Below are 24,289 nucleotides of genomic sequence, written 5' to 3' on the forward strand. Positions count from 1 at the left end.
TTGTGGTGCCGATGTTTGTCCTGTTTTCAATAGCTGTTTCGTTCATTGAAAATTGTTCGCTTCGCTCATATAAGTTCATTAAGGTCGACGAATAAGACAAATTCTCATCCAAGCTTACCACATTAGCATATCAGGTCACTTTCCAGCAAACAAATGCTCATCTCCTGGTCATGTTTAACGCCTGGACGAGTCAAAGGTTTATGAAACTCAGCCTTCAAGTTGGCCATAGTACTAATTCAAACATTCGAACTCCACTTCAATTTAACGAAACACCTAATGGTCGTGTGAAAAATCATGAATTTGGGCAGAAAGCCTAGCGGTGACTGAACGGTTAGTATTCCAACATGGCTTCAGGCTCGGTTACTATTCCAATATGGCGTCGGGCTCGGTTACTATTCCAATATGGCGTCCGGCTTGGTTACTTTTTGGCATCGGACTCGTGCGCTCTCGTCCGGGCAGACTAATTACGAACAGTGTCTACACTTGAGTGAGCGACACATTTACATATCGGAGTCCCCGCAACAAACACGTTTCTATACGCTTCGTCTATCCGCGAGTTTAAAAGCAACACTGATAGTGTCAGTGGCATAAAAAAATAGGCGTTCCATATGGGGTATCTGGGCTTACTGGGTGAAAATTAGCCTTCGACTGGCTAGGAAGTATATTTGTATTGCTGCCAAAAGTATTGTTTGAGATGGTTTGAATTGAGAAGGCTTGAAAACGAGGCCGTAAGTGGGTTGTTCGGCTTGGATGTTTGTGTTGATCTGCCTCCTCCTGTCTCCAATGGAAGGTTCAGATTTTGAATCAAGAATATGGTTACCCACTCTTACTGAAAGATTTAATTAGCCCCTAATGTTACATCCTAACAACAACCATCCCCACCATCAAAAGCTTAAATTTTGGTCCTGATTGCATGTCCACTTAAACTTTTAAGAAGTTTGGTTAAGCGTCCTAGCAAAACTGAAAAAAAAAAAGAAGAAACAACCGTTTAAAGAGTGCGTTTTTTTTGTTTACTTCTCTGTGATTTTGTTTCCTGACGGTTCCAAAAGAGTTATTTCTCTGAGAACCCTTCCGGTCTATTTTTTCTCTTAAGACTACATTGACATTGAAAATTCACCAAAACGGGATTAAGAAAATATCAGAAACAGTAACAGATTCTAACGAATTAAAGTTGAAACCTTTTTTGCACTTAAGTGTAGGATTTCGTGCTCGAACAGAACTCACTGCACTCGCCAGGTGTTACTAGCGAAATGGTTGTAAAATTCTTGACAGGGAGTTTTGTTCTTCGTCAAATTTAATTCAGAATGTCCGTGTCAAAGATTTCGACAAGACACTGCCCTTACTTTTGCTTGACGCGAAGAAATAGACCCTCCTTTAATAGTATCATTTAGAGTGTTACTTTTACCACTTAGTTTTAATTTTTCATAGACGTGTTTGCAAGGCAAATAGGGCTACCCTGGCAGTAGGGTAACCATAGCTGAGCACTAGGGTAACCCTAGCGCCTGGCTACTCTACCTGCCTTATAGACGCTCTTCTAGGGTCAACTCGTCTAACCGGGGCAACTTTATTTGGACTCAAAGAAATGAAATATAATAAAATACCGTCAAAGCAAATGAATTTCAACTTAGGAAACATCATTTTAAATCATATCTGGTTTTGTTTTGCTTGAGACAGAAAAATTTTAAATAACGTCTGAAGAACCTATCAATGAGCGATTGTTCAGTTGGATCATGTAAGCGCGTCAAAAAGAACGTGAACTGACACAGACGTACTGTACATTACTAGGTAGGGCAAGAAGTTTGAAGTGAAAATAGAGGGTACATGATTAAGGTGACATATATGATGGTAATTAAACTGAGTGGAGTGCAATTTGGTCTGAAATCATACGCGTGATTTCAAAATCGAACGAGCGCTCAGCGCGAGTTCGCTTTGAAATCACAGGCATGATTTCAGTCCAAAGTTGTACGACACGAAGCTCAATTACCACTTTGTTAGATCCATTTTCAAATCGCCTTAATTAAATTTTAGATTTTGATGTATTGTTCCGTTTAGCCGGTTTGTTAAAAATAGCGGAACCGGAAACACCTTTGCATCTCATTTAGTATGCAAAACGATGTCATGTGACGAAAACTCATTCGAGTATATCAAAGGAACAAGCAGTTCTGAAGTCAGAACAAAAACAGTCTGCTTCATACATAAAATTTCAATTCTCGTCGTCTGAATCAATGATTGAAGGCCTTCCTTTCCTCTGTGATTGAGGCTTAGACTTTGGAGAAGGAATTTGAAGGTGCAGCCGGTGTAATTCTGCGATGGATTTCTTTCGAGTTGTGAAACTCCCTCGAATTCACGATGTCCACTGGATAGTTTTTCTCTTTTGAATACCCGTTCAATGGCTCTCTGCATGATTTTAAGAGATTTCAGATCATCATCATCTCCGTTTCTTTTTGTGACCTCAACGTAGAACTCGGGACCTTGTCAAGTTCTTGCTGCGCCATTTGTTTCAAGATATTTTCAAGATGGCTCGACTGCACTAGGAAGACCTGGAAGACGTTCGCTCATTCACTATTTTGTGGATCGGGCCGTATTTTGACTATGTTTATTCACAGTGACAGAGTTGAGCTCTTGTTTTGCTTCTTTTGAAACTACAGGAAACGTGGAAACATCTACCTTCTGAAGAGTGCTATGAATTTGTTGTTGTGTGGTTTTCGTTTGTTTACGTTTTCTGGACTCGGTATCATACGGATCTTAAGCAGATGATGAAGAAATATCGCCAAAATATTCGTCAAAATGGACACTGAAGGTTGGAAACTTCCCTTAAAGTAGGTCTTCAGCCTGAAGGAGCTCATAATCGTAATTCGGAAACTAATTAATTAAATTTGTCAATTGTTTTGAAAAGAAAAAAGAAAACCAACAACAACAAAGTTGGCAATAATAGTTGCAAAATTCACCACACGATAGCTTTTAGTCTTTCATTTTCCTGAAATTTTATTGGTCACTTTAAACTAACCTTGAAATCTGATTGGTTATTTTGTTTTACTGCCCCATTCTCGTTGGCTGAGAAAAAGATGCGATATAGAGAAAAAATAGTGCGATTCGTGAATAAATCGCACTGCTGCGAGCCAATCAGATTGCAAGGATAACCAGTGATTTCAAAATGGTTTTAATAAAATTATTTATTTATTTCCATATTTCGTATTTATTTTTATTTTTTTGTTTAGAAAATAGCCCAAAATAAAAAAAAAAAAGCGCGTTGATTGGTTAAAAATTCTGTTTTCATAACTCGATAGAAACACGGAACAGATGTCATAATCACGTTGTTCGATACTTTCTTTGGGCTGTTATCTGAAAATATATAAAAAACACTACCGAGTTATAGAAACACCTGAGAAAAATCTCGCGTAGCTGTCGACTCGTGTTTCTCGTTCTCCTTAACTTCCACTCGTGTTGCTTCAACTTGATAAAAACACGGAATTAAAACCTCAAAAAATGCTATAAAATGATAAGTGTTCGACAAAGTTCTGTTTACCTTCGTCAGAGTAAAATATCCAGATGAATAATTTAACAGAGTCTTAAGACATGTTTTGAACCCTAAGGAACACAATAAAAGGCAAATAGGCCTTAGGGAGAAACTGGCGCTTATTTACAGCATCGGAATTTATCGTGGAATGTCAAGATTCTAAGGAAAAAAAAAAAACGTTTTCGTCGGTTGCTGACGCTACGTTCTAGTACTTCTACGTAGCTGGGATGGATATTATGTCCAGTCGTTTTCGCGTGCTGTTCAATTGCCGATTCATTGTTCCTCTTGTACCAGGCTTGTGCTCTGCCCCTCGAGAGTTCCAAGATCTTTTGCTTTCGTCGATGTATACCAACGAACACGATCTATAATTGACTTTGTAAACAATTCCAGTCACCTGATTTACGCTTGGGCGCTCTTTAGGTTTCTTGAGTATATCACCAAGTATTTTGATCGACCGAAAAGCGGTCGTAACTTTCTTTTGGCCCAGAATACGCAGGATTCTTTCATAGACTCTTTTAGCATCCTTAACTTGATTAAGGCAAAAGCTGTTGTGCCACCCTTGTCTTGTTTCTCTCTCTCTCTCTCTCTCTCTCTCTCTCTCTCTCTCTCTCTCTCTCTCTCTCTCTCTCTCTCTCTCTCTCTCTCTCTCTCTCTCTCTCTTCGCATGGCTTCTCGATAAATTTAGCCGGGTATCCATTGGCTTTCAGATCGCTGACAACGCGTTGTTCGTCACTGCTTCCATGCTTGGTGCTCAATGGCAGGCTCCTGGCTGGGTCCATGAGATCAGAGTTTTCACAACTGCTCTGTTGCTGTGTGCTGGAATATGCGAGTCAAATGATGGGTTCGTTTGCGTGGCCTTACGGTATACACTCACTTCCACTCAGTCATCTGGGAGAAGTGTGGTATTAGTGTCCAGGAAAGCAATTGTTGGGTGACATGTGGACGTTGACGACGTCTCTAAGGTTAACTGAATGCGGGGGTTTATAGAGTTGAGGTGCGTATGGAAGGGTTCTACGTCGTCCTTCTTTAGACAGGCGTTGGAGTCGTCGACGTACCGTTGCCACAATCTCGGCTTGATTGGTGCGAGGCTAGGGCTTCTTCCTCCACTTGCTCCATTTGTTAACTCTGCGATGACAGCTCTAAGGGGTGAGCCCATAGCGCATCCAAACACTTGATGATATTGCGTTCCTTCAAATGTGCAAAAAGCTGTTTTTTAACTCGAGGGAGAGCAATGCAAAAGAAGGCTCTGATCCTGTCTCAGGTTTGTATGCGTTTTCCAATCAATAGTTTCTTGGGGCTTCCGTTTTACGATACCTATAGTGAGGTCAACTGTTATCGAATTGAACAGGGAAACCACATCGAAGGATACTATCAGCTCATCATTGGTTACTCTTTGACTGCTCATGAAATTAGCGAATTCATTGACGTTCTTGACGGAATAACCGTTTTTGCTCTAGAGATGTTGCAGGATGGAGGCCAAATGCCTAGAGAGAGTTGGAGCACCATTAATGCAACTGCTGATCGGACGCAGTTGAAAATTTACGCATCTTGGAAGGGTGAAATGGTTTTCCCGTTACTGCAGTTGTATCTTACGGATCTTTGGTAAGCCATAGAAGGATTCTAGAGTGAAAACTTCCAGTACTTCGCTTCAGTTAGATCCCCTGCCTTTTTGAGATACAAGAGGCGTGGAGGCCCTACATGAAGTAAGACGATTGGAAAAGAACTTAACAACACAGGTGCCATGCAAACTATATCTGCGTTATCCACACCAAAGCAAAGAGAGCGGTATTTTACCACAATTCACGCTGTCCCGACTGCCAATCGACAACCCCAAGGCTTGGGACGGTACACATAAGACGGGCTAGAAATGCTTACGCTTTCTCATAAAGGAATGTCACCGTAAACTACAGATTCTCGATTAAGACAAAGACGCGTTAAAATCAAAAATCGAAAGCAGAACCTCAAGATAGCGCTGCGGAGGGTTAAATTAGGTACCGACAGAAATGTGCGAGTCTAAAAACTTAAGTTGAGAAAAGAAATCTAAGAAAGTTGAAGGAAACCTCGACGCGAGGCGAAGAGGATATTAAGAGAAGATGGGTTGTTAGCATCTCCGAATAGGAACTGGAACTTCGCATTTACACCATGGCATATACCGACTAAAGAAATCCTCGCTTCAGTTGAATCTGCAATGCCTCGTCTGCCACACGAACGTCAAGACATCATGAAAAGCGAAGTTCACAGCACTCTAAGGCAAGGTAAATCCCCCAAAAGGAGCGGAATCTTACAAGAGAAGAGTAAAAAGCCTTCAGTAAACTAAAGAGCGATGAGAGCATCGCAAGCGTAAAAGCTTACAAAGAAAACTGCGCAGTTGTGCTGAACAAAAAAACATTATAGCAGCAGGTTTCGTGAAATGCTCCAGGATAAGAAAACCTAAGAGCCAGTCACAGACAAAAGACAGAATCCGACAGCTTAGGTAGAACAAGACCTTCAGAACAAACTCTTGTATCTCAAAAGACGAGGGGATCTAACTGAAGCAGAGTACTGAAATCAAGATTCCATCCCAGCATCGTTCTATGGCTTACCAAACATCCATTTAGATACAGCTGTAGCAACAGGAAAACCATTTCACCCTTTCAGGAGGCGAAAACGTTCAAGTGCCTCTGCGCCCCAGCAACAGTTGCATCGTGCCCCAACTTATCGTTTCTCTAAGCATTTGGTCTCCATCCAGAAACATCTTCAGAGCAAAAACGATTATTCCGTCAAAACGCAAAGGAATTCGCAATGATGAGCTGATAGCATCCTTCGAAGGGGTTTCCTGCTTCGATACCAGTCGACCTCACTATAGGTATCGTACAACGGAAACTCCAAGAAACTGTTGATTAGAAAACGCATGCAAACCTGAAACAGAATAATCAGAGCCTTCTTTTGCTCTCCTACGAGTTAAAAAAACAGCTTTTTCAGTTCACGTTTGAAGGAACGCAATATTATCAAGTTCTTGGATATGCCAGGGGTTCATCCCTTAGTGCTGTCATCGCAGAGTTAACAATATAGCAAGCGGAGGAAGAAGCCTTCACCTCATCATCAGTCAAGCCCAGATGGTGGGGATACTCCAACGCCTGCCTAAAGAACGTCGACTTCGAACCCTTCTATAAGCAGCTAAACTCTATAAACCCACACATTCAATTCACCTTAGAGATGCCGTCAGCGCCCACAGGTCACCCAACAAATGCTTTTCTGGACACTAATACCACAGTCCTCCCCGATAGTCGAGTGGAAGTGAGTGTATACCGTAAGGTCACTCACACGAACAAGTACCGATCGTTTGACTCCTATAGCCCAGCACAGAGCAAGAGAACAGTGGTGAAAAGTCTTGTGGACCGACGCAGGAGCCTGCCATAGGCACCACGCAGGGAAGCAAAAGAGCGCCCAAGCGAGAATCAAGTGACTGGAATTGTTTTCAAAGTCAATTGTAGATCGTGCTCGTTTGTATGCATAGGCGAAAGCAAAAGATCTTGGAACTCTCGGGGGGGGGGGGGGGTAGAGGTCAAGCCTGGTACAAGAGGAACAATGAATCGGCAATTGAACAGCACGCGGAAACGACTGAACATGATATTCATCCCAAGTACGTAGAAGTACTACAACGTGGCGTCGGCAATCGATAAAAACGCTTATTATCAGAATCTTGGCATTCCACGCTAAATACCGATACTGTAAATGAACGCTAGCCTCTCCTTAAGGTCTATTTGCCTTTTATTGTGCCCCTTAGAGATCAAAGCATGTCTTAAGACAAATTATTCTAGTTATTTTACTCTGAAGAAGGCAAAGAGAACTTTGTCGAAAAGTTATCATTTTATAACATTTTTAGGTCAGATCCAACATTTCTTAGGGTTTTAATCATCAACTCTGACCGCCCAAACAATATTTACAAACACGGAAAATGTGAGTTAATACTTACGGTTTACAGCGTTCTTGTATTTATTGACTTCCGCATCTAGCACTTTGCAGTTCTCACATTCCTTAGTTTCCAATTCCTTCCGGAATCTCTCGTTCCTCCTTTCCAGCGCTTTAATCTTCTTTTCCAGATCTCCAATCTTTTGAAAAGAATTCGCGTTTGCTTTTGCGATGCTGTCGTTATATTCCATGCGAAGTTGTTCTACTTCACATTCTTTAGTTTTGATTTTCGATTTGAGGCTGTTGTTCTTCGTTTCCAGATCTTTAATCTTTTGAAGGGAATCCTCGTTTTCCTTTTTGAGGCTCTGATCTTCCTTGCGAAGTCGCTCTGTTTCAGAAAAAAGTCGATGATGTTCGGCTTTTACTTTATCGCATTCTCTTGTTTCACGTTCCGCAGTTTTGATCCTCGATAAAAGGTTGTTGTTATTCGTTTCCAGCGTTTTGATCTGCTTTTCCAGATCTTTAATCTTTCGAAGGTAATCTGCGTTTTTATTTTTGAGGCATTTATCTTCATCGCGAAGTTGCTCTAGTTCAGGGGAAAGTCGATTAAGTTCGGGTTTTGGTTCATCGTGTTCGCTTGTTTCACATTCCACAGTCTTGATTTTCGACAAGAGATTATTGTTCTTCTTTACCAGCGCTCTGTTCTTGTTTTCTAGCTCCTTAATCCTTTTAAGGAAATCCTCGTTTTCTTTTGTGAGACGCTCAGTTTTGCGTTTAACTTTCACTTCACTTTTCTTTTTCTCGTGTAACTCTCTCTCTATTCTTTTCTTGTCGCTAAGGAGTTGAGACTCGATCTCTTTTTTCTCTTCCCTTAGGTTTTCAATTACTTGCTCCAGTTCGTTTACTCGGACAGGAACGAGTCTTGCATTAGCTTCCGTTAACCTCGCCTCTCTGTTCTGTTTCTCTGCTACCAAAGTCTTCTTCTCTTCGTTATGTTTGAACTTAAGGTGCGCCATTTCTGTCTTAACAGGATGGAGTTCCTCCTCCAATTCTTTTACACGGACGGTATCCAACCTTTCTAGTCTCGTGTTAGCTTCCCTTAACTTCGCGTCTCTGTTCTGTTTCTCTGCTACCAATGTCTTCTTCTCTTCGTTGTGTTTGAGCTTAAGTTGTTCCATTTCTGTCTTTAGATGATCGATTTCTTCCTCCAAATACTTTACTCGTACAGAATCGAGTCTCTTTAGTCTTGCATTAGCTTTCCTTTCTTCCTCTGTTTCCAAAGTCTTCATCTCTTTGTTGTGTTTCAACTTAATTTCCTCCATTTCTGTTTTTGGAGCGCCAAGCTCTTCCTCCAGCTTGTGATACTCTGAAAAACTTTGATTTCCTGTACAAAACAACACTTTGTTAGTTTTCAAAACATATGCTTTTTTAAACAACTGGTCCTTAAGCTGGAAGTTTTCAAAAGTTGATTGTTGGCGAGGGGCGACCCCCTAAGCCAAGTATCAACGTTGACAGAAACCGAGAGGAGTTGTCTAGTAATCGCATCAGGAAAATCCTGATGCGAGATTTCAAGTGACTTTAAATTAGAACCTAATTTGAAAATAAAAATAAGTATTGGTAATCACATGGTGACAGGTGACACTATTTCCTAATTTCACGAGTATACTATTTGTCTACTTTTAAATATAGTGGGTGACAAATTACGTGTACAATCCTGGTTTTTTTTTTTTTCCCTTTGCTATCGAGAAATTTCGCGCCAGCATTTCCGTGGCAATTTTGTAAATTAACGCTGACATTTTGCACCCTCTGCTATGGTAATAGTAAACAGCCGAAAATGACAGGACAATACTAAGGAACAGTACTTTTTATGCATGCACACTAGTTATCTAGTTTGAGCACTCTGGCATGGCTTAGACGATACCACAAGTGAGGGATCGTTTGGGGTGAACATATGGTTTCTCCTCCATTCTAGCATCAGCACTGTACTGATGAGGCCCACTGAAAAGGCCGAACATCGCCACCACGACGTGCATTACGATGGCCGAACACAATTTTTGCGCGCGCTTTTGCTGATGCAATTCAGCGCGCGCACAAGGATTGCAAAAAACAAACATGCCTTCAATAGAGCGATCATTTTATTTACTCAACACCCGCACTATCTGTGCCATTTTTTTCTATAATTGAACGCAATGTATTGATGGCTTTAGTCTTTTATGACAAAGATATGTTAGAAAAGGTAACGATGCAAAGAACCCAGCGATTCTCAGCTTTTCTTTGTTATCGAGAGAAACCAGTTAAATGCAGCGCATGCGTAATAAGTCAAAAAATTGCGATTGGATGAAAAATTGTACTGTCGGAATACGCCTATTTCTCGAGAACCACTTTGGCACGAATATACTTTAGGAAATAAGTAACTGGGGTAGTGAAAATAATTGAATTCTAACAAAGGAAATTCTAGATATTCCAGTGAACCCTCCACAAGGGATGACTAAAGATCCCTCTGTTAAATTATTAGCAAAATGGTGTTAACTTGTGAGAATCGCTACAAGTTTGTTGCATGCAAATTATAAAGAAAATCTAATGATTAAATTTTCTACAAATAAAGAAACCAATTTTAAAGGCCTGTTTATATATATTCATGTTGCCATGGTAACGGCACATACGTCAGCCTAACCATCAAAAAACCAAAGTTTGTGTTGTTAACTTGCTGCCATTTTTGGCGACCGCGGGATCACGGGTTTTAGAGAAAAAGGTGAATGAAACACAGGTATCAAAAACTGTGTTCAGCCACCTTAAAAGGAAAATTTTGTTGTCAGAAATTAGCTATGTTTGCCATCTTTTACATCTTCATACATACACTGTTATAGACAACTGTGATTCATAAAACTTAAAAAGAGCTCTAACTTGTAACTCTGCCTTTGAGTTCTTTTGTAATGACCATATTAATCATCAATCATCACAATCAAGAAATTTATTTTTACACAAGAACTTGCGCGGTTTGCATCAAGAGATGCATCAAGAGGCTAAAAAGGATATAAAAATACTTTCAAACCAAAGAATTGTTTCTTTGGTGCTTACAAGAACAATTAGTTTGGAAATCGGCCACCCCATTACGGGAAAATGTCTTCCGTTAACCGCAAGCATATAGTTCCCAGAAGTACCCGCACGAGAAACTTACCTTCAAACTTTGACTGCATTTCCTGTCTGCCCAGACTTACAGGGAAATCGTCGGGCTCGACGGCATTCGGTTTTCTGTCCGCAACCAACTCGTTCTCACAACTAGCGGTTTCGTTCAATACGGTATCATTATTGCAGTCTGACGATTTTACGATTAACATTTTGCGCTTTCCTGGAATCTTTTCACAGTAGTCCATTTGATCGCGTTCTTTTCCGAAGTGTTCCATCTCTTCCACTTCAACGTCTTTCACGCTGTTTTCAAATGACGCTTTGAGCTGTTTCACTAAGGTCTCTATATCCTGAATGGCTCTCGTCTCCATAACTTTGTTACCATCTTTTTCCTTTAGCAATTCAGACAGGCTTTTGACGTTTTCTTCAAGCGTTTCCAGTCTTTGCTCCGTGCCAGCTGTCATATCTCTAACTATCTGTCGCATTCTGGCACTGTGGATTCGAGCGCGGTCTTTATCGGTCTCCACCGCTTCCTTTCCTGCCGGAGTTACGAAGAAGATAGTTTTATTTCCTACATTTTCTGTACACATTCATTCGTAATAACAGAAGCTGTCTTTTTTAATTTCATTTTTTATTGTTTACTTACAATTAGTTTTTGTCATTTTTTCACTTATTATCTATCTAGTCTGCTCTTATTGGCTGCAAGAGATCACGGGGCATTTTCAGCTAAGAGTGGATGACGTTAACGGCAACAAGGAAAATTGCCCACAAAAATTATTTACATTTAATCGCGAAATCAATCCAACAGGAAAATATGAAATCTCCCGTTCACAGCAGGTATAACGAGTACGATAAGTCTGAGAACTAATTAAGACTCGTTTACTCAAAAGCAATGTTCTAAACTTGGTGTAATGAACTGAATCCTGCAAATCTATTGCCAGAGGAGAATACTTGGAATCTTTCGGCAAAATACGATCTCTAGAGCTGAAAGTGTTTATAACGCCAAACATATCTTTTAGCGAGATTAAATCTGTGTATTTTATGGAGAAAAATGTCGTAAAAAGTTTTTGTTTTGTTAAAATTGCGATTTGCTTTGAAATTGTTATGGTGGGATTATAAAGCACACAGCTGAGGGGAACAGAGACTGGTGCCAGTTTTGAAGTGAAGAGCAGAGAAGTAGATTCGGAAGAGTATGGAATTTCCGCAGAATGTCAATAAACCCAGGAATAGTGCGTTCGATATATTGAATGTGTGGCTGCAGTCCGATGGGGACTGTTATTATGGGGGATTATTTTATTATGGGGGATTTTATTATTGCTTTGTGCTTCGATGCGCATAAGATCTTGACTTCTACAGTGTAAATTGGAAGTCAAGATCTTCGGGGTATGACCTAATTAACTAGAAGTAATCACAGATTAGCGAGATGCATTCGATACCTTAGGAGGGGTACTTCAGGAATCAGTTGATGAGGTGTGCTGTCGAGGAATGCAATATGTTTAAGAGGATATTCAGTTGGCATTTGGCCATCTGACTGCTGGATGATTTATGTTGTGACTACAAATCTGGCCTTTTTCCGTCGTTTAAACTTGATGAATTATTAATGAGTTTGAGGAGTAAAAATGTATTATGATGGGTGATGCAAGGAAGATTATCATCCAAACTGAATCAGATTCTAACACCAGTTGATGTAGAGTAATGTCATTCCACAGAGAAAGACCTTCACACTGCATACAGAGCTGAATTAAATAAACAGAATCGCCTCAAAGAGTCGAAGAAAGAATTTCAGAATATCCTGACTTGGGATAATTATTTGCATGATAATTCGCAGACGAAAGTCTGGACTCACTTATGAGTTTTTCAGGATACTTTCCGCCCATTTGTTTATGATTGATTCATATTACATTCATTATCATTGATATTCTGTTGTCTTTTGTGCCCAGCAGACAGAGCTCGGCGGTCAATACTAAATGGCAAACTATTGAAAATTTACTAAACAAAATGAAAAGAACATTTTGTGCAAATATTGCGTTGATATACTACTAATTCCTAGCTTTCCTCTAGGAGAATAGGGCCATATAGCGTTGATATTGGTCTGCCAAATTACTCATATTTCCTTTGGAAAGTACATCCCGGCTTTTAAAGATGTATCCATATAAGAAAATGTATAGCATTTATATATGAACTACGCTAAGTTTAAAAAATAAGTCTTATAAAACGTACCTGTGCTACCTGTAAGTCTTCTTCGAAGGTCTGCGCTGTTTTCTCGTTCAATTCTAAGTTCAGATCTCAATTCTTTGTTTTCTGCAGTGAAAGAAGAGCAGTAGACCCTATTAATGTTGCACCGTTACGTAATGACAACATTGATTTTGAAAAAAATGCAAAGTACTGTGTGGGCGGCAAGGCAAGGAGTCACCCGGACACGTTAGGGCCATTTATACGAGAAAAATAAGTCACGGATTCCACCAGCCGCGGCTTACACAAGACGCGAACTGAGCCATTTATACGAGCGCGGCTTATATAAGACACGAATTGCTCGTATATATGGTTCACGGCTTATTCGTGACTAATGCCTCGCTTTTGTGTTGGTTGTCGTAGCAATCGCAGAATTGCGCGAGCTCTCGCGCGAGCGCGGGAAAATCTTGCGCTTGCGAAGTGTAAACTCGAGTCTTACGTCAGCCGAAAACAAGCTACGATGCCATTTATACGAGTGGTTTCGCGTCTTATATAAGCCACGACGTATTTAAACCTAGCTCAAAACCCTCGTTTACACAAGCTGCGGCTTGTGTCCTTACACAAGCGGCGGCTTATGTTATCCGCGGCTTGTCTAAGACGTGAATTGGTTAAAATGTACCATTTATACGGTAAGTTCGGGTCTTATTTTCCCGGCTTAAATAAGACGCAAACTTACCGTATAAATGGTACATTTTAACCAGTTCACGTCTTACACAAGCCGCGAACCATTTACACGAACGCGGCTTATATAAGACGCGAAGCGCTCGTATGAATGATTTACGGCTTATTCGTGACTAATGCCTCGCTTTTGTGTTGGTAGTCATAGGAATCGCGGAAATGCGCGAGCGCGGGAAAATCTTGCGCTTTCGCGGCTTATTTTCCTCGTATAAATGGCCCCAATAGGGCCATTTATACGAGGAAAATAAGCGGCAGCTTACACAAGCCGCGGCTTCAATAAGACGCGAACTTACCATATAAATGGTACATTTTAACCAGTTCAAGTCTTACTCAAGCCGCGGATAGCATAAGCCGCGGCTTGTGTGAACAAGTTGACAGCATTCCTTTTAATGATACAAAGGCTGTCATCCACATAGCGTTTCCATATTTTAGGTCGTAATTCAGACGTGTTGATGGTCACCTCTTCGATCGTTTCCAGGCACAAGTTCGCCACCACAGGGCTGACGGGGCAACCCATCGCGCAACCATGGATATGTTTGTATATCTTGTCATCATAAATAAAGTAGTTGTTAGATAAGACAAAGTTCAACAGTAAAATGATTTCATCGGCTATTCAGGCTCGTGCGTGAAGAAAGTGAGTGAAAAAGGTGTGAAAAGGAATGCTGTCAACTTCTTTCACACTACACTTAATTCCATCGATCCACACATCTCATTCACTATTGAGGAGGAATCTGACCAACAGATCGCTTTCTTAGATACTTTGGTTTCCCGCAAAGATAACAGGATCACTATCGGTGTATATCCAGAGCAACCCACGCGGGCAGATTTTTAATTTTTTCTTCTTACCATGACAAACGCCACAAGATTAGCAAAGCCGAGACCCTCTTACACCTCGCAATTAACTCCTTGGTACATCGCAAGGGAAAATATTGAAATCAACCACGTCGCGATGCTCTACGAGCCAACAACTATCCCTCCTATTTTATTTCCAACATCTTAAAGCGTAAATTTTCCAAACCACTCACACAGAATCCCCTGAAGAATTGGTTTGCATGTTTTGTTTTTTTTTAACGGCTTGGGCCTCAAGAGAATCCTAACAGTTTTGCTGTCCTTCCCTTCATCAATGGTGTCACACAAACACTAAGAATAATTCTTCGAAGGCACGACATTCAAGTTGTAAATAAGCCCTTCAAGTCTTTGCAACAAGAATTTCCTTCTCCCAAATTCAGACCCTCTATTGAACATCAACCGAGTGTGATTTATAAAATACCCTGTGCCGATTGTGATTGTTGTTATGTTGGCGAGACCGGCCGGTGTTTTGAAACTCGTAAGAAAGAATATATCAGGAATGTCAAAACGTATGCTAATGGTCAAACATTGCGAAACATGCATGGTCATTCGACCATCCCATAGATTTTGACAATTCTAGTGTCATCGACAAATGCTCTTTTCGCATTAGAATAACCTTGGAGGCTTCGCACACCTCTGCTACCAAGCATGCTGACAATAATTCTAAGCCGATTCTAAACCAGTATAGTATTCTCTTCAAACAATAATCACTTCATTTACACATTTTCTTTGCTTTTGTTCCTCTTATTATTTTCATCTCGCCTTTTCTTTCATATATTTTATCATTTTGCATTCAATTTTTTATCTGTCGAAGGCTGTAGATCTACAGCCGAATGCTCATGTTCTTTTATAAATTTTTAGCCAGCGGACGTTTTTATTGTAATCTTGATTATGTCTCATCTTGGCTGCGCTCCAACCTTAATCCCTAAATTGTTAGACACCTTGAAGTGGCATGGAAAAGTTTCAATTTTTAATAGCCCTGTTTATTACCACGTGCAAGAGAGCAGTGAGAGGTACTGAAAGAATAACTTATGCTGCCTAAGAACACAACACAGTGACCCCAGCCTGGGCTCCAACCCAGACTGCTTTATCCGGCGTCCGGTACATTCAAAACCACTAGACCACTGCACCTACATATAATATTATAGAAATTAATTACCTTTGATGTAACAAAACTTCTCTGCCAAGTCTTTGCGCTGCACAAGTTCATGTTGTAATGCGTTACACAAAGCCTGGTAGGTCGCATCGGTACCTTTGCTTTGTTTCCAGAGCTTCAACATGTGGTATCCCTTTTCAGACAGTTGGTCATGAGCTTGATCTATTTCTTGAAGCTTTGCTTCACTGACAAGGCGACGCCCAAGCTTTATCCAATCTTTTGCAATGTCAATACCCATTTTTTCTAATTCTTCATCTGTAGGTGTGCTGCTTATAACTACAAAGAGAAATAATTCAGTACAAATATATTGTTGATGTTGTCGCTGTTGCTCACAATACTTTAGAATAAGGCCTTCCTTTCTTAAATATTCTATCGTAGCCATCCCAGTAAGGCATCGAGAGAACTTGTAGTATAAATCAGTATATACTTTACGAAAGAATAAAACAGATATTTGTCTACTGTCAAAATTAGTCAAACATCCTCACTCTGACACATGCGACTGCCCTGACACGGTAAGCTAAGCTATGGGAGGATACCCGCTCCCGCCACGGACACTCAGTTGCCAATGGAGGTCAAAAAGAAAGGAAAAACAAGGAAAAACACACATCTTAAACTTTATTTCTCCCATTACTCAGAACCCCATGTTCATCTGGCCCCAGTTGTTGAAAAGTTGGATAACACTATCCACCGGATAAATCACTATCCTGTGGATAGCGTGGTCTGTTTTGCCAACACTTATCCGTCAGATCATGTAACGATTTATAGACCTAATACGCTGAATTGCGTTATTCACCCATTCAACAATTGCCGTTTAATGTGGTGTACATATGAAATAATCCATATTTGAACTGCGGTTGTAGATGAAAGTGAAGAATGATCATCGCAGTAAATTTTCCAATTGGAATTTTCCAATTAATCACCAATTGGAAAATTTACTGCGATGATACTTTGTCAAATAAGGTCTTCACCGATGGAGAACGTCCATTGCAAAGACACACCGGTTTCGCAAAGAGTTGCTTTCCTTGTCACTTTGCATATAAAAGCCAAAGAAAAAGATTTTTTTGGCAATACTTGAGCTAGGCTAAGTATGATTTTGACCGACGGGATGTGGGATAGTTTTAAAATTGACGGTAGGATGCGAAATGAAAAACAGAAAATCACAGGTTAAGAACGTTACATGGATAACTGCAGCGTTAACCAGGTGGGATCGAGATAAACATTCTGACTGCGGCAGGATTGTAGCAGCGGAATCCGGATTGAAAAACTGACGGTAGGATGCGAAATGAAAAACAGAAAATCATAGGTTAAGAACGTTACATGGAGAACTGCAGCGTTAATTATAACCAGGCGGGATCGAGATAAACATTCTGACTGCGGCAGGATTGTAGGATTAAGCCAAAAGTAGCAGCGGGATCCGGATTGAAAAATTTTGGACCCCTGCAGACATTCGTAGTCCGCTTCTTAAAAGCATTGCTGTTTTCCGAGAAATAAAGTTTGCCAATAATCTTTGTCTTCACAAGTAAATAAGAATTGTTACATAAGAATAGTCACACAAAAATTTCTCTTGTAGTGATTCATTGTTACTCATTCACTGCAGTAGCCGATCGATCGAACCTGGTCATTAAATTTTGCCAAATCTCGTCGCTGAGTTGCTTAGTGTGCATTGTGAGAACTTGATCGGCTTTCGTACTTTGTATGCATTTTCTAGCTCAGAGAGATGTTAAAACAACTCAAAGCGAGTAAATGATGTCCTTGAATGGGCATCACGAAACGTGCTGGACACAGATCCTTTTGATCGGTTCTTCTTAGCGATTTTTCACGACTTTAAGAATTCATAAAAAGTCGCAGTTGCAACCAAAAGCAAAAATTGTTCTGGCATTATGATCAAGGATGTTTCAACATTGTTTTGCGCTAAAAAAAATGTTTAGGGTTATGGGTACTTGAACTGTGGAGAAGGGGCAGGTGTTACACCTGTCTCTGATGTAGTGGAGATTTGCTGATCCTCGGCATCCATCTTGCTGCTATCTTGGTACCAATCGTCTCTCCCGACAAGCAGCAGCGTCCCAACTTCTCTCTGTAAACAAATGAAATTTATTTTTATGTTATTTCGTATCAAAGCGACATGGAATAGATCGGAATAGTACTGTTACATATCTAGCTGGGACTGTGTCCCAGCCAGCACACTGAAATCGTTATTTCTATGAGTCATATTTTAGGTCAAGAAAGCTTTTTCAGTGACTTAAGAAAACAGATATTCAAAGGAACAGGTCCATGCCAGGGGCCCCTGGCACTAAGAAACTGATGTTAGCCAATCATAATGCACACACCATCTTTACTATAGATAAGTGAAATCGCGTTTTAAACTTTAAAAACGATTTCAGTAAAGTTTACCTACACTTAGCTACAATACTACACAATCATTTTCTATACATGATGTAAATAGTCAAGAAAACTATTTTCCATCTACAAATAGTCAACCGAAGAACGCCGGACCTACCAAAGGTTACGGTTTAACGCCGGTGGGAGGGGAAGGGCAAGCAGGGCTGTTTATGTAGGCAGACTCGCAGACTGTGCCAGGTTCTAGGTCTAAAAAACGACGTTACAAACTTGTAGTTCATTTGCAGTGAACTTTGCAGAAGACTTGTTCATGTTCTGTTCTGATTTCTTTGGTAAAGTCTGTATCCCGGTTTCTGTAGCATAAAGTGACTAGGGATATTTCTACTTCCCCTTGGATGGGATGCTTGTCCATTGCAGAGTTATCCCTAGCATTAAGTTCGCCGGTACTCATTTATACACCTGAGTGTAGGCTCAAATAGATTGTGCTAGCATAATTTTTGGCAAAATTTGGAGAAACTAGAATAAATTTTGCTGATTTTTATAAGTATTAAATGGTAGCACTGCTATCATAATCAACACATTTTTACAAGCCTGAAATCATTTTTGTAGACTCGTTGACTCCGGAACATATGCATATAATTTTTTTTAGCCGCATTTGCGGCCACAGGAACCCCTGGGAGACGAGACTGGCAGCGGTCAGCAAGAGTTCACCGGAACCGGAAATAGGTGTAGATGGTATGGTCGGTCCCAGTAACTCTCATAGGCAATGTTGCAAAATGGCGTCAGCCACGTTGCCTTCGGGAGAATACTCGCAGTTCTCTTTGTTGATGAAAATAAAATTTTAAAAAATGACCAACACAAAGGAGCTGTCCATGCAAAATCCTTTACTACTTTTACTAGCACAATCTATTCGAGCCTACCTGGGTGGAGAGAGGCACTGTAAAAGTAAAGTGTCTTGCCCAAGACCACAACACAATGTCCCCGGCCAAGGCTTGCACCCGGACCGCTCGATGCGGAAACCAGCGCATTAACCATGAGGCCAACACGCCTCCCGTTAAGGGAGGGAACTTGGCAGAAGACAAGCTTTTTCTGTTCTAATGTCTTAAGTAACGCTCATGAGGCCACTGCGTTCAAAATCAAATGATAAGACCTTTTCTCTCTCTTCTAACTTTATGAATATAAAATCGAATCGAGAAATTGCTAGTTCTGAAACGGGCGAGCATGTAGAAAGGTTATTAGAGTAAAAATGCAGAATGTGGGAAACGCAAGTTATTTGAAGTGTTTGTCCTTCCCATTCTCTTGGTTCCCCTTCGTATTTTATCTAATCAGATGCTTTATCTGGCTTCGCATCATTCATCCACTACAGGCGCGCACTTCTGCCATTTTAATTAATTAATATCTAGTTAATTATTAACTACTTAATAACCGAGAGTGAGGTCGTTAGGGGAAAATCTCAAACTGAGGCCTTGCCGTATTGACCTCGCTATCGCTCGGTCAATACGGTAGGCCGAGGTTTGAGATTTTCCCGTAACGACCGAACGGTCGAGGTTATTAAGTTGTTTATTATATGGCTCATCAATAAAGAGAAAAACCATTCGAGCGGAAGTCGTCAATTTACATCCGGCGATGCGCGCGTTTACCGATTCATTCATCGTCTCAAACCTAGGGCAAAACTACACAGTCAGTGAATTTCACCACTGTATTACGTATTCCGTTAAAAACACTCATTTCTTTACGGAAAAGTCACTGTCACAGCCTCAAAAACGTATTTTAGTATCGTGGTACCACAAGTTGATGGGGAAGTTTTTCCGACTTTTGGGGCGAAACGTCAACGCATATAGAAAAGACAGCAAGTGCTTCAAAATTGTCCAAACCAACCGTCTTTCGGTGAAAGAAGATACTAATGCTTCAGAATGCACTGCTCAAAATAAGCTTAACTCGATCTTCGCATTCGCTTTCGACAACATATCTTCGCCTTCTTCATTCTGGGATTTATGGATGAACATTTCAAGCTTTGTGAACGTCTGCAGTTATCAGAAACACTGCTACCGACAGAAACCGCCCGATTGTTTACATCTGATGATCCTGGAAGCTGATTTACACTTGCTTGTGTCAAAGCGAGGGAATCTATTTGACAAGAACTTTGACGGAGTTCAATACTTCGATAATTGCTGTGACTAAGATGATAACTTATAAGTTTCTTTGTGGTGTTCTGCTCAGGATGCATGGCAGATCTGCCGATGGTGTTTACTTAGCGATTTTAGCTTTACTTAAGACTAGGCAAACTTTGATTGTTTTTCACTAGTGCCCGCCAAGGTTACCGACTGGTAAGTCATCTATATAAATTTTATTAAAGAAATATCTCTAAACTTTTAGCTACTGATATTCTCGTACTGATTTTAATCGGCTTTCATCGCTTCAATGCGCTTGAATTTTCAGAACCAGGCTCTTCCTAATTTGCATAATCCGTAATCGGCCCGTGGGCATTACGGGAGAATAATGCCCTACAATTCAGTGACAATTAACCAATCAGAGCGCGCGTTATATCGGCCACAAGCCAAAGCCATATAATAAATAGAGGATACTACATGGCCGCGCGGAGATACGAAATTTATCTTCTCGTGTTGAAAAATATTTCACGAGTGAGCGAGGAAATATTTTTCAACACGAGAAGATAAATTTCGTATCTCCGCGCGGACGTGTAATTTTCTTTTTATTATATAAAATGTTTACAATGCATAACGACGTTTGTGACGATTTTCCGAAGAATTCCGACCACTTTCCGACGATTTCCGAAGATTTTCTAAAATTGGTCCAAAGGCCAGACGACCGTTCCGAACATTTCCCGAAGATTTCCGGAAATTTTTCGAAGATTACAGAAGATTGCCGAAGATTGCCGAAGACGACCGAACAAGATCCGAAGATGTTTCGATCGTACACCAAAAGATTTAAGTGTAGTTAAAGGGACAAAGGATCATTTTCAAAATTGATATCTTCACATGTGAGGATATATCGTTTTTATCAATATGTTACCACTCGGTTAACTTCTGACTGTAATAAATGTAATAAATACGGTATTCTGAATAAGAAAATACCGCCAATCAGAACGCGAGACGGTTGTATATTCAACGGTATTACTGTACACCCACCCTTCCCATCGTGCGCCGCGCGTATGTTGCATTGATTATGTTAGCCACTTTATTTTCTATGGCTTGATATAAAATAGTTTTGCAACACTCTCTCGTGATATACTTATGAAATAACTTCGATACTACGTACGCTCTGATTGGTCAATAGAGTTGCTAAACCTATGTTCTATTGTACCGGTAAACCACGGTTTCCGATCTATGGCAGCTCTATGCGGAAACAGGAGAACTCGGAACTCTAGCGATAACAAATGTAACAAACAGTTTTGCCTTTCACTGGCTGAGATATCAAAAACAGGAATATCTTTTCATTCAACATAGAAATCTGCGAGGAAAACAAGGACCTGAAGTTGGTCGTCATATAAAGCTTTATCTGTTTTTTCCACGGCAAAAATTTTACGCCGACTCCGATTACGCTTGAGATTAAAATTAAAGAAGTTTTAAATCCTTTTTTGGGGTGCTTTCCACGGTCTGTGGGTTGACAGAGTCAGCTGGGCTTGACTGATCAATTTGGGTTGTCAAAAAAGCTGGGAAAATATTTCTCTATGAGACATTTTGAGTTTAACACGATAATAGAATTTGGTTTCCATCAGCTTAGCTTTCAGGCAATAGTTTTCATTTAGCAAAATACCGAGAAACACGGACTTCATAGCCTTCCACATAAGTAAATAAATTTTGAATAAATTTTGGAAGCAGCGTTTCTGTAACTAACCTTTATTTCATTCGCAAAACTTTGGAAAGTTATCGTTACACACTGCGTTGAATCACGTCGCCAAGCACATGGACAGCCTTTTACTTTCGTGATGACCGATTCCACCTACGAATTCCTCCATTTCCCCGTCAGAATACTTGTGAGTTGATTGTTATTTTTTTATTTTTTATTTTTTATTTTTTTCCCTTTCACCGATAACCTTTTCCTTTCCTTTCTTAAAACTTTCTTAGCGTGAAATGTTTTCGTCGCTTTGCTCTGCGGATTTCGTGTCCGGTGCGGAGTCTGTACTTTCATTCTTTCATTTGTTGTGATTGGTTTGCCGCGTCATCTCATGAATTTGATGGGAATAAGCAACTTGATCAGAAAAGTACAATAAATTTTTCTCCCATTGTCAGGCGTTCTCCATAGTTATTTCATAAAGGCGATAGACCACTGTTTCTATGGGTCTACCGGCGCAATAAACCACTTGGGATGTTGGGATAACACTCGAAAAGCCTGTAAATCACTCGCCTAACGGCGCGTGACTTACAAGCTTTATTTTTCTCGTGCTCTCTCAACATCCTGCGCGGTTTACTGCGCCGGTAAACCCATGGAAAGAGTGGTTTATTGCTTATGGAATATCCTACTTGTCACTTGTATTTTCCTGATATAGACACCTAACCTAAAGGAACTTGTGTATTCCGAGAAAATACGACTGACCCGTGGGATACGACATGGTATGCCACTAGAAAGCGTCGCATAACTAGTATGTATAAAGTACTGTATATACAAGGGGTCTGGATGGGGTTTAACTAATTCCCAAAAACTGGTCCAAATTAACTGCCACTGAGTTGAGAAATAGCGCAAATTTTTTTCTTTTAACTTCAGGATTTCTGAGATCTGCGACACTCGATAGAAATGGGCTGGAATTTTGACTGGTAGCTCAAAAATCACCGAATTTAACTGATAACTGAGGGTCTAGCTAGTACCCTCATCTAAGCGTCTATACAGTGTGTCAGGGCCTCTGGAACAGGACACACTGGAAAAAAAATTAATGATCCCTAAAGGGAGTAGACGACTGTCTGAATTATGGCTAAGCAGGGAACTACGGACGCTAAACTAACGACAAACTAGGCCAATTACTTTCTCGTGAAACTAAATTAGGTCTTGCATGTTGGGACCGGTTTCCTTGGTTCATTGTTAATAGGAGTAAAACTTTGTGGCTTTAGTCTACTGAAACACAGTTCCTCCAGTTTGAGAATTAGAATAACTAACGATTTTATGAACCCTGCATTGGTATTTCATCACATGAATCATGAAGTTCTCTCTCCTTTTAACTGCTGTACTTAATCGCCAGTTAGTTCTTTGTCATAATCGCGTGAGTTTAGCCGGGCAGTCGACTGCGACTGATGTTATCTCACTCGGTATCGCCAATGTCAAACGATTTGACACAGTAACCATAGCAGTAACTTCAAAACAATGAAGACAGTAGCAAATTAAATGACGATCATGTGTCAGCAGCAACTTTGTTTGTGGTTTAGGATCACAAATCAAGAGTGCATTGGATCGAGTCAGCACTTATTCATATTTATTCTGTTTCCACCAACTGATTTGTTGCTTTTTTGCACACAGCTATATGTTTAACACCTATCTTATAGCCATACCTATGTTTTATTGGGAATGACTCTTAATGACCGAGAAATATCTTGCTGATTTTGAACAGGGATCAGACCGTGAAACATAGGATTATGCAATTTGTTGACATCAGTCGCTTTTAAGTTATTTCATTCGTTATTCGCTCTCTTTCCTTTGACTAACTAATCGACGTCTCTTAATTTGTAAGCTTAGAAGCCAAACTTGCCTTTTTTGTTTTCCGTACGGCTTTAGTTCGTGCCGTGTCGAAGTAGCGGTTTATCCCGAAATCTTTGAGCGCAATATCAGGTGTCTTAAACTTAACTTCCTCTTTCTGCATCATGAACATTATTTTACGCCACTGATACCGTTAACTTCGTCATGATTAAGTGGTACCCACAATGCTGCCCTTTAAAAGCCTTTCCTAAGTGAGTGAGTCCTTTCAAGAACATTTTAGTCCCTACTTTGATTTTGTCCTGGGAACGTCGATACTCGAGAAAATAAAATGACCCGTTGCGAGGCACCTCTGGTAAGACATATATGTCAACCTTTCGCCAGGATTCGAGAAAGCAGTTTAGGAGAAGGGCGAATTGCTCATATTTTGAGAGTTTATAGTTCGTTTAGGTAAACTGGTAAGGTTATAAGATAGCTCTTTTAGCTGTTAAGATTCGCTTACCTTGTCTAGTTAAGTTTGCAGGGTCTTGCAGTGATCTTGCGTAAGCTTTTGTTCGGGTTTAATTAGATGCCCGTTCTGTGCTAAGCGAGGCCGGGTAGGAAATATGTTAGGAATGAGGCCTTGAAGGAGGTCTGGTAATGAGGGGACAGTGTCGTGTCATTACTGAACAAAAAGAGAAGTATATATTTCTTAGATCTCAGGTGTGCTTGATGTGTCAGTGGTATCACTTTACACAATGATTCTTTGCCAAGGGGGCAAATTCTCAGAGATTTTTTACTTTGCGCATAAGTAGAGAGATAGTCTCACTGTTTTAATCTCACATGCATAATTCGCTTTTTAAATGATTCATATTTGACCT

At 40.3% G+C, this 24,289-nt stretch overlaps 1 protein-coding gene across 5 annotated transcripts in view; it reads right to left on the bottom strand.

The window, feature by feature from the left end:
• LOC145487083 (uncharacterized) overlaps positions 1 to 24,289 on the bottom strand; it is a 44,306-nt gene that overhangs the window by 2,778 nt on the left and 17,239 nt on the right. For 2 of the 5 annotated variants that reach the window (XM_081465804.1, XM_081465805.1), the window contains exons 2-6: positions 17,421 to 17,523; positions 15,453 to 15,725; positions 12,755 to 12,835; positions 10,587 to 11,072; positions 7,473 to 8,792 (exon numbers count right to left, since the gene is read on the bottom strand). In XM_081465804.1, coding sequence (XP_081321930.1) covers positions 7,473 to 8,792; positions 10,587 to 11,072; positions 12,755 to 12,835; positions 15,453 to 15,725; positions 17,421 to 17,463 — 2,203 coding nt within the window. In that variant the 5' untranslated portion in view covers positions 17,464 to 17,523. Of the gene's footprint in view, positions 1 to 7,472; positions 8,793 to 10,586; positions 11,073 to 12,754; positions 12,836 to 13,737; positions 16,398 to 17,420; positions 17,524 to 23,931; positions 24,282 to 24,289 lie in introns of those variants that run through there. The other 3 variants (XM_081465803.1, XM_081465802.1, XM_081465806.1) reach the window with 3 other exon arrangements.

This window comes from Orbicella franksi, chromosome 5 (assembly GCF_964199315.1).
Source record: "Orbicella franksi chromosome 5, jaOrbFran1.1, whole genome shotgun sequence".
Lineage (NCBI taxonomy): Eukaryota > Metazoa > Cnidaria > Anthozoa > Scleractinia > Merulinidae > Orbicella > Orbicella franksi.